The sequence below is a fragment of the Dasypus novemcinctus genome, chromosome X (assembly GCF_030445035.2).
Source record: "Dasypus novemcinctus isolate mDasNov1 chromosome X, mDasNov1.1.hap2, whole genome shotgun sequence".
Taxonomy (NCBI): domain Eukaryota; kingdom Metazoa; phylum Chordata; class Mammalia; order Cingulata; family Dasypodidae; genus Dasypus; species Dasypus novemcinctus.
The window spans coordinates 161,289,905-161,306,557 of NC_080704.1; the positions used below are offsets into that span (position 1 = coordinate 161,289,905).

At 39.2% G+C, this 16,653-nt stretch overlaps 1 protein-coding gene across 2 annotated transcripts in view; it reads right to left on the bottom strand.

Moving 5' to 3' along the window:
- ATP11C (ATPase phospholipid transporting 11C) overlaps nucleotides 1-16,653 on the bottom strand; it is a 211,215-nt gene that overhangs the window by 15,086 nt on the left and 179,476 nt on the right. For both annotated transcript variants that reach the window (XM_058291552.1, XM_058291550.2), the window contains exons 24-26: nucleotides 8,822-8,949; nucleotides 3,768-3,903; nucleotides 1,699-1,764 (exon numbers count right to left, since the gene is read on the bottom strand). In XM_058291552.1, the coding sequence (XP_058147535.1) occupies nucleotides 1,699-1,764; nucleotides 3,768-3,903; nucleotides 8,822-8,949 (330 nt within the window). The remainder of the gene's footprint in view (nucleotides 1-1,698; nucleotides 1,765-3,767; nucleotides 3,904-8,821; nucleotides 8,950-16,653) is intronic.

Consider the following 16,653-nt stretch of genomic DNA (forward strand, 5'->3'; position numbering starts at 1 on the left):
TGGCTCACAGGACTGATTACGTCATGTGCTTTTCTAATCGCAAAACCCAAATCTAAGTCCATTAAATTAATGAACTTCTCAGGTGCCTCAGTCTTTAATCTCTTTGGGTTTCTCCCAGGACTGATAGTTTGTTCAGATGGTGTTATCTGAGTTTTTCAAATGTGGCCTAAAAACAGAAGTATGGTCTGCTCTGCCTGCTTAAAACTTCTGGGTCACATGCGCTAATACCCAGAGTATTTTGTATTTTGAGGGGAGGTGATGTCTCAGTTTTGTTACTTCCTATGTCACTATGGTCCTCAGCTCTCTGTTACAATTTCCCCATTTTTAAACTGGATGCTGATAACATTGTTAATTTGGCCTAGCCTTGAATTCCCACCTACCCAGCTGCCAGGTAAAATGTCACAATACTACTCATTCAACAAGAAGGGAGTAGATGTCCTCTGCCGTACATGCAAAAGCTGCTGCAGTAAGATTGACCTTAACTGTGAAGGTCACGTGGTGCTCAGGGGCCATATGCAGACAGAGGAGGAAAAAAGGGCGGAAGCAGTTCCATCTCAAATCATCATGATCACGTGAAATGTAGTAATAGTCAGCATTCATTGTAATGAGCACGTTCTGTGTATCAGACCCCACTCTAAGTGCTTTATATGTGATCACTAACTTTCTCATCACAAAAATCCTAAGGGAGGTAGGGGCTACCTCTACCTTTATAAAAGAGGAAACAGAGGCAGTGAAGTCAAGTAACTTGCCCAAGGACACACAGCTAGTAAGTGGCTAAACTGAGATGAACTGTAACATACCCTTTCAGAGTCCTAAAATATTATTTAAAGAGGAGATAAATAATGCAAACATGCTAGCTTTATTCAGTATGAGAAATGAACTGGGAACAAAAATTGAGGGGAAAAATGATTAGAGGTCCTGTATCAGTTATACTTCTGAATTCTGGTTCTGAACACCAGCCAGGCTGGGATACATTTAACAGTACTCATTCTTGGATCCCATGTCAGGTGATTATGACTGGAATGACCAAAAGCATTTGCTTGTTTTTTCAACTACAAGAGAATCCCAGCTCATGGATATTAAAGGTAGCATTCAGTAAGACTTCAGAACATTATTATGTGGCTGCATGCTAATGCCACTGATTTTGCCAAAATCACCCTTATATATTATCTACGGTGTATCTTTATACATTTCATTACTAACATGGGTAAATTTCAGTGATTAATATGTTTTGTACATTTTTCCCTTACCACACTCTTTTGCATATATTATGTCATGTACTTACAGCAAACAGATACTTATTCAACTATCTTAAATACCCAAATTCCTTTTAGGCCTGGGGTTCTTAAACAGATATGCAATTAAAAATAAGATTCAAAACACACTCTCACATTCATGCCCTGTTTATGTGATACTTAGCCTAATGCCTTGAAAATAAGCAGGAAAGGAAGAGATTTCCAACAGTAAGTACCACATTTTGATTTTTTAAAAGGTATAATGAAACAGAGAGGACAGACAATGTACTGGAAAAAATGGATCACAAGTAATATACACAAATGTCCCAATAAGCATCTTAGCAAGCATTCAGGCAAAGGCTGGAATAATGACCCACACCAAAACTGAAAAGACACATTAGGATAAAATCAGAAGGTACTACAAAAATGGTGTTAAATATATTTGAATAAATAAAAATCTAACCTTCAGCGTTACAGTGAATATTAAGACTGTAAAAACAATGGTTCCAAAAGTCCAGTTTCCAAACACCTGAAAAACATTTAACAATTACATGTACCATACCAGCCTGCTGAAAAATAAGTAAATAAAAGGCCAATTTTAATCCCAAGGGTACTGCCTAGATTTTTCTATGAATTGCTTAGGGAAATATCTGGTCAATGAGATCAGGCCATAATGTTGGATTGTACTGTGAGCCTAAATTTTCATAGACAGATACACTACAACTGTGGTTGGTAGGCTTGATTTCCATCACTCCATGCAGCATCAAACAGGGAACTCCCTATGTGACAGAGGCAAGAAAAAACTACTCCACTAACAGCAAGGTTCATTAAGACAAGTCATTTGGATAATTCACGTCTCTAAAGAGTTTGATATGGGCTTTTCCTAAAATACAGAACTAAAGTTCTTCAATAAGGGATAATTTGCAAACGAGTAGACTTATATTTTTGAAAAATAAGTCTAACATTTTGGCTATAAATATTAGAGCTGTCAGCATGTGCACATCAAAGAAAAGCAGATACCATGTATAAATCCAAATGATGGCAATGAATGGCACATATGCTTACCAAATGCTGTCAAGATCTGAATGCATAACGTTAAAACAGAAAGTGAAATGTGAAAGGTTTTTTAAAAAATAAAAACACAAAAAATTAAGGTTAATAGAAGTAAAAAAGGATTCAGTCAAATCATACATGGGTGCTATGTTCCATTGCTGGTAGCAATTCTTAACACTTGTAGTTTAAACAAACATTTAGAAGGATGGTGACATATATAGTTAAACCTTATTAAGTTGGACCCCATGAACTCAAAATGGGTGATGAATTGGACAAAGGCTGGGGAATCTATCTACTATAATGTACTGGATCTATATTTCTTCAAAAATTACCCTGTGATTAATAATTTTAATGGATTGATACTAAACTGATTTCTATTTGTCCAAATTAGAAAGGTTTTGACTGTAGTACCTAATTTCAAAGCGTCATTCAAATTACCTAAGCCTAGCACTTCTATAACAGGCGTTAACTGTCTAGGTTCTATACACAGTTATTGTACTCAGTAAATCCTTTTTTTTTTTTTCTATCTGGTTGCATCATTATTGTCTTTTTGGTGCATCGCTTTGCCACGCGGGGGCCTGAGCCTCTCCGCAGGTCTGGGATGCCTGTTTTCTTTTTTTTCACCAGGAGGTCCTAAGGATCAAACCGGGGTCCTCCATATGGTAAATGGGAGCTCAATTGCTTGAGCCACAGCTGCATCCCTCAGTAGCTCCCTTCTGAACCTTAGCTCTGCGTCAGGCTATGACTGTAAAGAATGAATGACCATAAAAGAGGAATCCCAGAAATAACAAAGGAGAACACAGTGATAGCAGCATGCAAGGCAGGGTGATGGCTTTTCCTCTGTGTGGCTGGGGGGAGGCCTCACCTGCTCCCTATCAGTGGCTCTCTCCTAGAGTACAGCCAGGGCAAAATCATCCCAATCCAGGGGCTGACTGATGTGGTTGTTGGTTGGGAAGGTACTGGTAGGACCAATGCAGCCTTTTAGAGAGCACTGTGGTCCCATATGGAAGGGAAGGAGGAAGAGAAGGGAATTACTTCTCTTCGCCCATTAGGCAAACACTCCAAAGATACAGGAGCTACCCCTTTCAACTCCAAGCATTGAGGCCACTAGGAATATGAACTGAGTGGGGTCAGACTTTGCATTAAATTAGGAAAGGCCCTTGTCACATCAAAGTGCATGGCTCCAAAGCGTCAAGTTTCAAGAACTTGGTTTACCTAGTAAAAAATTATAGTCCAGGTGAGCTTCCAGAAGGTTTGCCCATATGCTCTATAGTTAGTCATGCACATAGAATGTTATTTACTTCAACCCCTCTATTGTTGTAACAAAGTTTTGAGAACTCAACACTGTATATCTTAAGAAAAATACCTAGGAAAAAAAATAATTACAGCTGAAGTATATGTATGACAATCTAGTGCTTACAGAAAAAAAGATAAGTCATGCTTACAATACTGAAAGATGTCATGACATGTCCTTCTTACCTTTCCATTTTCTTCTAGGGATGAAGTCTGAAAAAGAAAGTAAGTCCCAAAGAAGAACACTGTCCCTTCAAAGGCAGCCAGAAATGTCCAATATAAGAAGGGGCTCAACTGTAGCATGGCATTGCCGGAAATTTTCCTATTGAGAAATGGAAAGCAAAAACAAAAACACACACCAAAGGTTAAAGAAAATTCTGCAGACTGTTCATTTAAATATACAGTGATGTGCCAAAGGTGCATGTAGGTACCAGCCCTATTAGGAAGGTCCCTACTGCTGAGGGACTTTCATTATGGCTTTTGTGAAAGGGGCAGACTTAGCCAAAGTTCATCTTCAAGCAGTCACCTCCTATCTGATGCACTGGAGTAAACTGTCAAAAAGCTTCTAAGGTAAAATTTTGGCTACTGACTGATAGCATTATCAATATGAGCTTCCATTTACTCAGCACTTATTATATGCTAGGAACAGGGCTAAGAGTTTTTATATACATTATCTGTTTACATCCACATAAAAACTATGTGAGGGGAAGCAGATTTGGCTCAATTGATAGAGGGTCCGCCTAGCATATGGGAGGTCCAGGGTTCAAGCCCAGGGCCTCCTGACCCACGTGGTAAGCTGGCTCACGTGCAGTGCTGACGCACGCAAGGAGTGCTGTGCCACACAGGGGTGCCCCCTGCGTAGGGGTGACACACATGCAAGGAGTGTGCCCTGCAAGGAGAGCCCCCCACGCGAAAAAAGCGCAGCCTGCCCAGGAGTGATGCCACATACACGGAGAGCTGACGCAGCAAGATGACACAACAAAGAGACACAAATTTCCATGTCACTGACAAGAATGCAAGTGGACACAGAAGAACACACAGTGAATGGACAGAGAGAGCAGACAATGGGGGGTGGGGGAAGGGGAGAGAAATAAAAAAGAAATCTTTAAAAAAAATAAAATAAAAACTATGTAAGATAGGTATTCGTATCACTCTGATTTACAAATAACAAAGAGCTCAAAAAGGTGTGTGTAGTACAATGGTTTCCAACACACTGGAATCACCTGGGGATTTTTAAAATCTGCTGCTGCCTGGCTTCCACACATTTGGATTTAATGGTATGGGGTGTGACCTGGGCATCAGGAGCTAGCTGAAGCTCACCTGGTGATTCTAATTGCAGCTAAGTTTGGGAACCACAGATGGAACAGCACGTCTAAAATTCACTCTACTGATCTAATAAGGGACAGAGCTAATACACCATCCTTGGTTGATGTGATGTCAAAGCCTTTATGTTTTCACTCACTACCACTGGTTTCCAAATGTTTGTTAAACTATTTCTTTTACGCAAGACTTCCTGGAAACGCAGTATTTTTTAAGTTCTTGGGGGGGAATCCTTTAATTTTTTTTATTGCGACAAAAAACAGGTTTGAGGTTGTACAGCCATGCTCTGATAAATGGCACGTGGACAGATCAAAAGTTGAAGTCTTGTCAAAAACAGCACAAATTTCAGCCCAAGAAAAAATGTTAAATAATATTACCAATTCCAACGGAGCAGGGCTACAGAAGGAAGATGGGTTTGTGCATATATTTCTCTTGGCTTCTATTTCAAATTGTTCTTAGCATTTTTCAACCGAGTTATTTAATCACTTAAATAGTGCACCTAACCCAAAATGACCTGGACTGTCACCTAGCTGTATAGAATAAGAAAGACCTTTGAAATTTAAATGCAACTGATCCTTGTTCAGTTGGGATTGAGTACTGAGTTCAGCGCTTTCCTGAAAAGTTAGTTTTGCAACCTTGGCTACTAGGACTTCCAGGTATCTGCAGGAACCTGAAATGCAGGAGATGGGTAAAGAAATGCAGGGGGTGTATTTCTGCCTGTACTAGAAATGTGGCAGGAGGAAGGAGGCGACTGCTTCCCAGAAACATTCTCTCTCCTACAGAGCACCTCCCCAAGATCCTGGCAGTGATGGCCCAGCCAATGTGGCTTTTGAGAGTCACTGACTTGGATTGAGGCAGGGAGCACAAAAGCAGGAAGTGGTTCCTGCTGGTCCATCTCTGGGAGCTACATTACACACAGTGGGAAGCCGGGCAGGGTATCATGATATGTGAGTGACAGACAAGGCTTTCCAGCTGCACTGGGATGAGTAAGAGAGCCACTACAAACTCAAAATGAGACAGTCACCAAGAATGAGAGTGTGTGATAAACTGAAGATCGGGGACAAGGTGAGCAGCAGCACAGGCCCCAGCAGACCCCATATGACTGCAGGCAGTGGATGCACTAGGACGACTCTATTGCTCTTTAAAGCTATAGAAGAAACAAACTACACGTGTGTCCTCTATTGAAGCAGCACTGTTTACTTTTAAAAGTTCTCTCTTTAAAAAAAAATAAAAACATCTAACTATGACTTGTTCCAGGAAAAAGCATTTGGAAATGGTTGAGTCCCTATGTCCCTCAAGGTGAAATCTGTAATATGCAACACAATGCCACCTGCAATTTTAAGCGGTACACTGCAGAAAGAGCCAATTGCGAAGATAAGAACATCATGTTTATGAAGGGATATGCCGAGTGATGTAGCAGTCTAAAATAGTGACATGCCCAGAGCAGGGTATGAACTGAGCAAGAACTCACACTTACTAGAACAAGGGAGGAAAGAAAACTAAACTTTGGGCTGGGCAACAGGTGCTAAGCTTTTACTTTTTGCATCATCTGTGACAAGTGTACCTTCTATACAAAAGCATTCCTTAATTCATGAAGTATATCTATAGGGCAGTCACTAAAATTTCATAGAAAACTCTACAGTATTTTGTACTCAACAGCTTTTACCAGGTTTTCAACACTTTTAAAATATGAAAACTTAATTTTTCAAAGCAATTTTATTGAGATATATTCACATAACATACAAGCCATCCAAAGTGTACAATCAATGGCTTTTGGTATAGACAGAGTTGCACCTTCACCATTACAAACAGTTTGAGAACATTTCCATTGCTCCAAAAAGAAAAATTCTCAATCCCTTAGCAGTCACCCCTCAACTGATCTTCAACATTCTTAATATATGAAAGTGCTTAGCACAGCCCAGAAGTTTTACTACCATAATAAGATCAATAGCTACCACCCATTGAAAACTGACTATGTGCCCAGCATCGTTATATGTTGTTACCGGGAGTTGTTGGTTTCATCCTCAAAAATCATGAGTTAGGTGCTATTACTACTCACATTTCCTCCACCAAATAACCAGCGCAAGGGCAGTCACAAAGTTGCTGAGCTGGGCTTTGAGCGAAGCAGCTAGCCTGCAGTCTTGGGGAGACCGCTCTCTCCCCTCCCTGCCCTGGGCCAACCCCACTTCAACCAGAACAGCTGCACTACTGGCCTTCACTTCCGTTGCTGCCTGAAGAAAGCACACTGCTGCTCTGAGACTGTTTGATACTCAGCAGCCAGCTGTAAGAAATAGGGGGCTAGGCATCAGGAGGAGTGAACTCTAACCTGGGTTGTGCCTCTGGTTATAAACTGTGTCAGTAGGCAAGTGGTTTCCCATCTTTGGGCCCAGGTTTTTCGTATGTATAAAGAGGGCATGGGAGCTCAGGTTTCTAGATCCATGTACAATTCACAACAAACAGGAATCAGCGGAGCATGCTGAACATCATGAGCATGCAACTTGAGACTGGGGCAAACAGGATTGGCCAGGAATTAATTGTTGAAGTCGGGAAGTGGACTTGGCCCAATGGATAGGGTGTGCGCCTACCACATGGGAGGTCTGCGGTTCAAACCCCGGGCCTCCTTGACCCGTGTGGAGCTGGCCCATGCGCAGTGCTGATGCACGCAAGGAGTGCCCTGCCACGCAGGGGTGTCCCCGCGTAGGGGAGCCCCACGCACAAGGAGTGCACCCTGTAAGGAGAGCTGCCCAGCACGAAAGAAAGTGCAGCCTGCCCAAGAATGGGGCCACACACCTGGAGAGCTGACACAGCAACGTAACGCAACCAAAAAAACCACAGATTCCTGGTGCTGCTGCTAAGGATAGAAGTGGTCACAAAAGAACACACAGTGAGTGTTCATAGAGAACAGACAACTGGGAAGGAGGGGAATAAATAAAAAATAAATCTTAAAAAAAAAAATGACGCAACAAAAAGAAACACAGATTCCCAAGAAGAACACACAGCGAGTGGACAGAGAGAGCAGACAACCGGGGGTGGGGGGGGGAAGAGAAAGAAAAAATTGTTGAAGCCGAATAGTGAGATAGGGGAGTCTGTCCTATTAATGATATTCACTCAGCTTTTGTATATGTTTGAAATTTTCCATAATTAAGAGCTTAAATATTACAATAAATTTTCTAAATCCCTATAATTGTAGCAATTATTAAATGCCAAAGCTAAGTTTTATAACTCATACTGGTTAAAGAAGCCCTTTAAATTTAGGCACCTTCATTTCATCCAAATAAACCACCTGAGTCTCTCTCTGTTGTACTTGCTATCCACTATTGAGCAAAGCTTATAATCTGTAGATTAGCATCTTTATCCTAAACTGTAGGCTGAATTTATAAATACCCAATTAAATCAGCTTAGCAACTGGGGCTAGTGCCAAGCCCCCCACCCATAAAGAAAAGCATCCATTTCCAACTGACACAAAATGAATACAGTATGCCTTGGGCTTGATGAGTTAATCATAAAATGGGGCTAACAAAAAGGGGCTATGTTTCAGGGGCAGTGTACAAGAGAGGAGTAACATAACCTCACAATTCTATGGACTACAGGTAGGCAATATTCTAAACTACTAAAGATCTTTTGTTTTGTGTGTTGTTTTTTTGCAGTAAAAATGTCATCCTTCTGTAAGACCAGCAGAATACTAAAAAGTTTTAAAAAATTAATGATTCTGAACTAAACACTTCACACATATTCAATCCAGGCCAACATCTAAGAAATATGTCATTTTCCAGTTGAATGATCTGGTTTCAGTAGCTAAAAATTAGAAACAGTCACGTAATCCAACCAGGTGGATAGTTCCGTGTCCTTCCTATGTACAGGTGAAATGGAGCCCACAATTTTGAAAGTCTGAGGAAGTCTGGGTTATATTTTCTACTTACGTATATAATCGGGGGTCTGAGGTCAGAGCATCAATGTTGATATGCTGTTCCAGGAGGCTGTAGGCCAAGATGGGCAAGGATGTGAAGCAGATATTGTACATTGTAAGGTAAGCGGCATCATACAGTGGCTGACAGGAGAAACAAGAGGAAAGAAATGTATTGTAACAATCACCTGCAAAAAGGTATCGTGTATGGAAAATTCAGAGCAAAAACAAGACAGTTTCTTTTCATGCTTTTTCTGACAACAAATGTTTTTGTAAATAAGGTCACTCTGCTTAGTAATTTATATGAAAAAGAAACTAACATTTTGTGGTGTCCTTGTTTCTAATAGGGAGGTAATTCAAAATGTTTACATGCTATAAACTATTTCTAATAAATATCAATTAATACCTTTTCAAAAGATTTTTCAGAAAACAAAGACCAAGTAAGCACAAGCCAGGGACTCTTCAGAGAAACTAAATAAAGGCAGTAGCTAAGCTGTGCCACATTTATTTTATTTTTCTAGTTCAAAAATGACACATTTTAATTTAGTAAAACAAAAAATATATGCACTGAAAAATATTAAGATAATAAAAAAATTCTTAAGACAAGCTGAAATGTTTATAGTACAAATATGAAGGAAAACATGTTGCTAGAAAATGTAAAGAATTCTTTTTTTTACATTTTTCCCTTTTATTACTCAGTAAGGAAAGGAAAAATATTCCCTTAAAGAAAGGGCAAAATCTTCGTATGGACACTTCATAAAACGAGACGTATGAAAAGCCAATAAACAACACAAAAGATACTCAACATCATTCTCATCAAGAAAATGCAAATTAAAACGCTGATAAACATATTTTTGTTAGTTATTAATATTTTCCATACTTTCAAACGTCACTGTTACCTTCTCCATGCAAAATGTATGATTCTGAAGGTGGCCATTTAGTAAGAATTAAACAAACGTTCACCAGAAAAAAGCTAAGTATTTGTACATGAGTATGAACCTCTAACTCTCTCTGGTCCTGAATTCTCTGGGCTCCAGGTGACAATTTCCAACTTCCTGCTGGCTGTCCCACAGGCATCTCTTAACTCAAGATGCATAAAAATACAAACTCGCTTTTTAGAAAAAGATATATGTTTAAATTTATCGGTTTCTCCCCCTACCCTCATTGTTTGTGCTCGCTGTGTCTGTTCATTGTGTGCTTATCTTCCTTTTAGGAGGTACTGGGAACTGAACCTGGGACCTCCCATGTGGGAGAGAGGCACCCAGCATGCAGGAGAGAGGCACCCAAATTGCTTGAGCCACCTCTGCTCCCTGCTTTGCTGCATCTCTCATTATGTTTTCCTCCCTGTGTCTCTTGTTGCATAATCTTGTTGTGTCAGCTTACCATGCCAGCCCGTTGCATCAGCTCACTGTCTTGCTCATCCTCTCCAGGAGGTACTAGGAACCAAAACCAGGACCTCCCATGTGACAGGCAGGAGCCCAATTGCTTGAGCCACATCTGCTTCCCAAACTCACTAACTTTTCTCCTCAACTGGCTTTTTCCTAGGGGCCTACAGCTCAGTGAGTGGCAGAGCAATCTGTGCAACCCTGGCACTGACCCTGGTGCCTGGCACCACTTTGGTGCTCAATAAATGTTTGGAAATAAGTGATTTGCCTGGTTTTCCTCCTACCTCACTGGCCATTCCTTCTTGGTCTCCACTTTTGAGCTCTCAGTTGGAGTGCTCCAGGGCTCAGTGTTTGGGACTATCTAGACTCACTCTCTAGGTGATCTCCAGGCCTGGGGGACGTTCATATCAAACACTCACTGACAATTCTGAAAGATCTGTCTTCAGCCTGGTTCTCTTCCATGAATTCAAGACCCATATATCCAATTGTCCACTTGACATTTTTCACTTGGATGTCTAACATATTGTAAACTTAAGTGTAAAACCAAACTCCTCACCTGCTGCCACCCCAAACCTGCTCCTCTTGAAGTCATCCCCATCGGAGAATACAACAATTCAATTTTTCGGATTACTCAGGACCATGAGTCTTGGAATCACCCTTTACCCTTCCTTCTCTTGTTCACACCCCACATCCAATCTATTAGGAAGACTTTATTGACTCTACCTTCAAAATATTTCCAAACCCGAATCACTTCTCTGCATCTCCACTCTTACCACCTAACAAGCCTCCTAAAGTTTTTAAACAGTGAGAGAAATGGAAATCTAAATGAGAGTTTGAAAGAACAACGGCACAATTTGACTCTCAACACAACTGTCTGAGGAGTCCCACTAAAACCTACATCAACTCTCGACATTGTTCTGTTCTAACTCCTTAAAGGGTTCCCCTTTCTTAAGTTAAAAAAAAAAAATCCCTACAATGAGCCTGGATTAAAAGGCCCAATCTATCTGGCTCTCCTTACCTGCTTTACTTTACCTCTTATCTCTCCTTCTCCTCCCTCATTCTATTCCAACCACAGTGGCCTCATTATATTTAAATGCACCAGGTATCCTCCAGCCACAGAACTTCCTTTGCAATGGTCATTCCCTCTCCCTGGAATGTTTTTTTCTTTAGCTATCATCATGGCTTATTCCCTCACTTCTTTAAATCTTTGCTCAAAGTGTACTTTCTCAGTAAGATCAAGGTTGATAGAGTACCTACAACTGCAAGCAGGAGAACTGCATCCATCATCCTTGTGGAATCAAAGCCCCCTCTCAATATAGAGGTAGAGTGGGCATCACCATCCCAGGGTCCACCGAATGGAGAAATAAAATATGGATTAGAGTGGACTTACTGATATTCTACTATGGAACTATTGAGACTAGTAATGGAAGAAACTGTAGCACTGATGTGGAGAAAGTGGCCATGGTAGTTCCTGAGGGCAGGGAGAGGGAAGAAGAGAGGTGATGTGATGTGGGGGCATTTTTGGGACTTGGAGTTGTCCTGAATGATACTGCAGGGACAGATGCAGGACATTATATATCCTGCCATAACCCACTGAATGGACTGGGGGAGAGTGTAAACTACAATGTAAACTATTATCTATGTTGTGCAGCAGTGCTCCAAGATGTATTCACCAAATGCAATGAATGTGCCACAATGATGAAAGAGGTTATTGATGTGGGAGTAGTGGGGTGAGGGGGGGTGGGGGGTATATGGGAACTTATTTTTTTAAATGTAATATTTAAAAAATAAATAAAAAATAAAGAGATCTAATGCCCTATATTTTTTATGTAACATTTATGTAGTCTAAAGCTTCTTTAAAAATAAAAAAAAATGTTACTTTCTTTGAGGACATTTATCCCTTCTATCTTCTTTTCTTCCCCTTAAAGCACTGATCACTCTCTATAAATTTATTATGTTTACTGTCCATCTCTTTGTACTAGAATTTAAGCTCTATGAGGGTAGGGATCTCTCTTTATTTTCTTTACTGTAGCTTGAGAAAGAGAAAAGTAGCACTTTACCTCAGACAGCTAACCTGGTACTATCAGCTGGGCCATGGGGGTACCCTGGCACTCACAGCTGGATCTTGGCATTGACCTCCAGAACATAAACAATTTCACAGAACATCAACATCAACAAAGCCACTCTGTGACTGTGATAGATCAAGACAAAACACTTCTTCAAAATCATGACAAACATCGTGCAAGTACCCTAAATGAACATCCATCCTCCTATCCTGGCTAATATGAGCAAGCGACTGTTGTTTCTTTCTTTACCAATTACAGCTTCACCCTTGCTCTAGAATTCCCTACTCATAAATAAGCTTTATTAAGATATCCAATCATGGAATTACCCCCACTTCCTGACAACATCCAATCCAGAACAAAGCACCAATTCTAACCCTTGCCCAAATCGCCAAGCTTAAGCACAAGTCCTGATAAATTTTTTTTCTACCATTCTCTTCCTGAGAGGACCCACTGTTCACCAATGTAGGTATGTGCTCTTCCTTCCTGCATCAAGTCATAAACCCAACTTTTATCAACTACATGTCTGTTCCTGGTCTTTGGCTGGAGGGCCCTGACAAACTTGAGCTCCTAGAACAGGACTTGGCACACAGAAAAAATTCAATAAATAATGGATGAATGAATGAGTACAGATTTGAAGCTATATCACATTTGTAAAGAACAGACCTGAGATCATGAATCTTCCTTTATTGAAAAAAAATTTTAGGTATTCCTTGAACCTCTTTAAAAGATTTAAAAAAAAACTTTTGGTTTTACTCAAAATTTTTAAATTAAAAAATCATTTAATTTTTCTCAAAAACATTTTGTAATTGTGCAGGGCAAAGTGTAAACTGTAATGTAAACTACAGTCCTTGGTTAGTAGCAATGCTTCAATATGTGTTCATCAATTGTAACAAATGTACCTCACTAATGAAAGATGTTGTTAATGGGGGAGAGTGTGGGAAGGGGACGGGATGTATATAGGAATCCCCTATATTTTTTATGTAACATTTATGTAATCTAAAGCTTCTTTTAAAATAATAAATACATTTAAATTATTTTTAACCAAATCACTTTTATTGATACATATTAATAAAGCATAAATCCATACAAAGTATACAATCACTGGTACGTGGTATAATCATATAGCTGTGCTTTCATCACTTCAATCATTTTTAGAGCACTTCCATTATTCTAGTAATAGTAATACTAAAAAAAAACCTTATTACCTCTCAATCTCTCTATGCTTCCCCTGCCATACATAGCTGCTATTCAGTTACTTTCTCTCTAGTATACTTAATATTTATATTTTGTAAAAACAGTCTTACATATGCAATAACCATATTCATATTTCACATTAGTTTCTACTATGTTATACAGTACTATGTTATAGTTTTTAGCTTTCCTTCTAGTAATATACATGTCCTCACCCTTACCCTTTCAACCACTGTCATATAATAGCTCTGCTATTCACAACCATGATGTGCTCTCACCATTTCTATTCATTTCTAAAGATTTACAAACAACCTTTTAACCAATTCTACACAAATTAACCCTCAGCTTTCCATTCCCTATCCTCATTCTATTTTCTGGTGACCTATATTCTAATGATTAATTCTATGAGTTTACATAACATATATAGTTCATAACAGTGCAATCATACAGTATTTGTCTTTTTGTGTCTGGCTTGCTTCACTCAACATAATGTCCTCCAGGTTCATCCATGTTGTCATATGCGCCATGACTTCATTTCTTCTTACTGCTGCGTAATATTCCATTGTGTATATATACCACCAATTGTTTATGCATTCATCAGTTGACCGACACCTGGGTTGTTCCTAACTTTTGGCAATAGTGAATAATGGCACCATGAACACTGGTGTGCAGACGTCTATTCTTGTCACTGCTCTCAGTTCTTCTGGGTATATACCCAGTAATGGTATTGCCAGGTCACATGGTAAATCTATATTCAACTTCTTTAGGAACTGCCAAACAGTCTTTCATAGTGCCTGTACCATTCTACATTCCAACCAACAGTGAATATGCATTCCTCTCTCTCCACATGTATAGTTTTCCAACTTTTTAACAGTGGCCAATCTATTAGGTATGAAATACCTTGTAGTTTTGATTTGCATTTCCCTAACCACTAGTGATGTTGAACATTTTTTCAAAAAAATTTTTTTTTTTACCATTTCTATTTCTTCTTTGGACAATTGTCTTTTCAAGTCTTTTACCCATTTTTTAATAGGGTAGTTTGTCTTTTTATTGTTGAGTTGTATTATTTTATATATCATGGATATTAAATCCTTATCAGATATGTGATTACCAAATATTTTCTCCCATTGAGTGGGCTGCCTTTTCAAAAACCTTTTGACAAAGTCTTTTCAGATGCAAAAGTGTTTAATTTTCAGGAGATCCCATTTATCTATTTTTTTTCCTTTGTTCCTTGTGCTTTGGGAGAAAGGTTTAAGAAACTAACACCTACCACAAGAGCTTAAAGATGTTTTCCTACATTTCCTTCTAAGAATTTTATGGATGTTGCTTTTTATATTTAGGTCCTTGATCCATTTTGAGTTAAGTTTTGTATAAGGTGTGAGATAGGGTCCTCTTTCTTTCTTTTGGATATGGCTATCCAGTTCTCCCAACATCATTTGTTGAATAGACACTTCTGGCCCATCTGGGAGGACACAACAGCCTTGTCAAAAATCCCTTGACTACAGATGTGAGGGTCTATTTCTGAGTTCTCGATTCAGTTCCATGGGCCAATATGTCAGTCTTTATGCCAGTACCATGCTGTTTTTATCACTGTAGCTAAGTAGTATGCTTTAAAGTCAGAAATGAGAGTCTTTCAACTTCATTCCCTTTAAAGACATTTTTGGCTATTCAGGGCCTCTTACCCTTTCAAATAAATTTGATAATTGGCTTTTCCATTTCTGCAAAAAAGGCTGTTGGTATTTTTATAGGATTTATGTTGAATCTGTAAATCAGTTTCGGTAGAATGGACATCTTAATGATATTTAGTCTTCCCATCCATGAACATGAAACATCCTTCCATTTATTTAAATCTTCTTACATTTCTTTCAGTAATGTTTTGTAGTTTCCTGAATACAAGTCCTTTATGTCCTCGGTTAAGTTTATTCCTAAATATTTGAATTTTTTAGTTGCTATTATAAATGAAATTTGTTTCTGCCTCCTCAGATTGCATGTCAGTAGTGTATTAAAATGCTACTGATTTTTGCATATTAATCCTGCATCCTGCCACTTTGTTGAACTCATTTATTAGTTCTAATAGCTTTGTTGTTGACTTTTCAGGATTTCCTAGATGTAGGATCATATCATGAGCATATAGTGTAAGTTTTACTTCTTCCTTTCCTATTTGGGTGCCTTTTATTTCTTTATTTTTACATTTTATATTTTTATTTCTTTACCTAGCCTAATTGCTATAGCTAGAACTTCCAGCACAATATATATATTTAAAGATTTATTATTTATTTATTTCTCTCCTCTTCCCCCACCTCCCATTGTCTGCTCTGTGTCCATTCACAGTGTGTTCTTCTGTGTCTGCTCACATTCTTGTCAGCAGCACCAGGAATCTGTGTCTCTTTTTATTGTGTCATCTTGCTGCATCTGCTCTCCATGTGTGCAGTGTCACTCCTGTGCAGGTGGTGCTTTCTTCATGCGGGGCAGCTCTCCTTACGGGGCACACTCCTTGCGCATGGGGCTCCCCTATGCGGGGGGACACCTGTGCATGACATGGCACTCCTTGTGTGAGTCAGCACTGTGCATGGGCCAGCTCACCACACGGGTCAGGACGCCCTGGGTTTGAACCCTGTACCTCTTATGTGGTAGGCAGATGCTCTATCAGTTGAGCCAAATTCGCTTCCCTAGCACATTACTGATTAATATTTGTGACAGTGGGCATCCTTGTCTTGTTCCAGATCTCAGTTGGAAAGCTTTCAGTCTTCACTGTTGAGTACAATGCTAGCTGTAGGTTTTACATACATATGCACTTCACCATATTGAGAAAGTTTCCTTCTATTCCCATCTTTTGGACTGTTTTTTAATCAAGAAACGATGCCATATCGTATTTTGTATCAATTAAGAGATTCGTGTGATTTTTCTTCTTCCATTTACCTATGCTGTTTTTTATACTAACTGATGTTCCTGTATTGAACCACCCTTGAATAAATGGGATAAAAACCACTTGATTGTGGTATATAATTCTTATAATGTGCTTTTAAATTTGGTTTGCAAATATTTTGTTGAGTATTTTTACATCTCTAAAAATTAGATATATTGGTCTGTAATTTCCTTTTTTCATAGTATCTTTATCTGGTTTCAGTATTAAGGTGATGCATGCTCCATAGAATGAGTTCGGTAGCATTCTTTCCTGTTCAATTTTTTTGAAAAAAGCTTGAGTA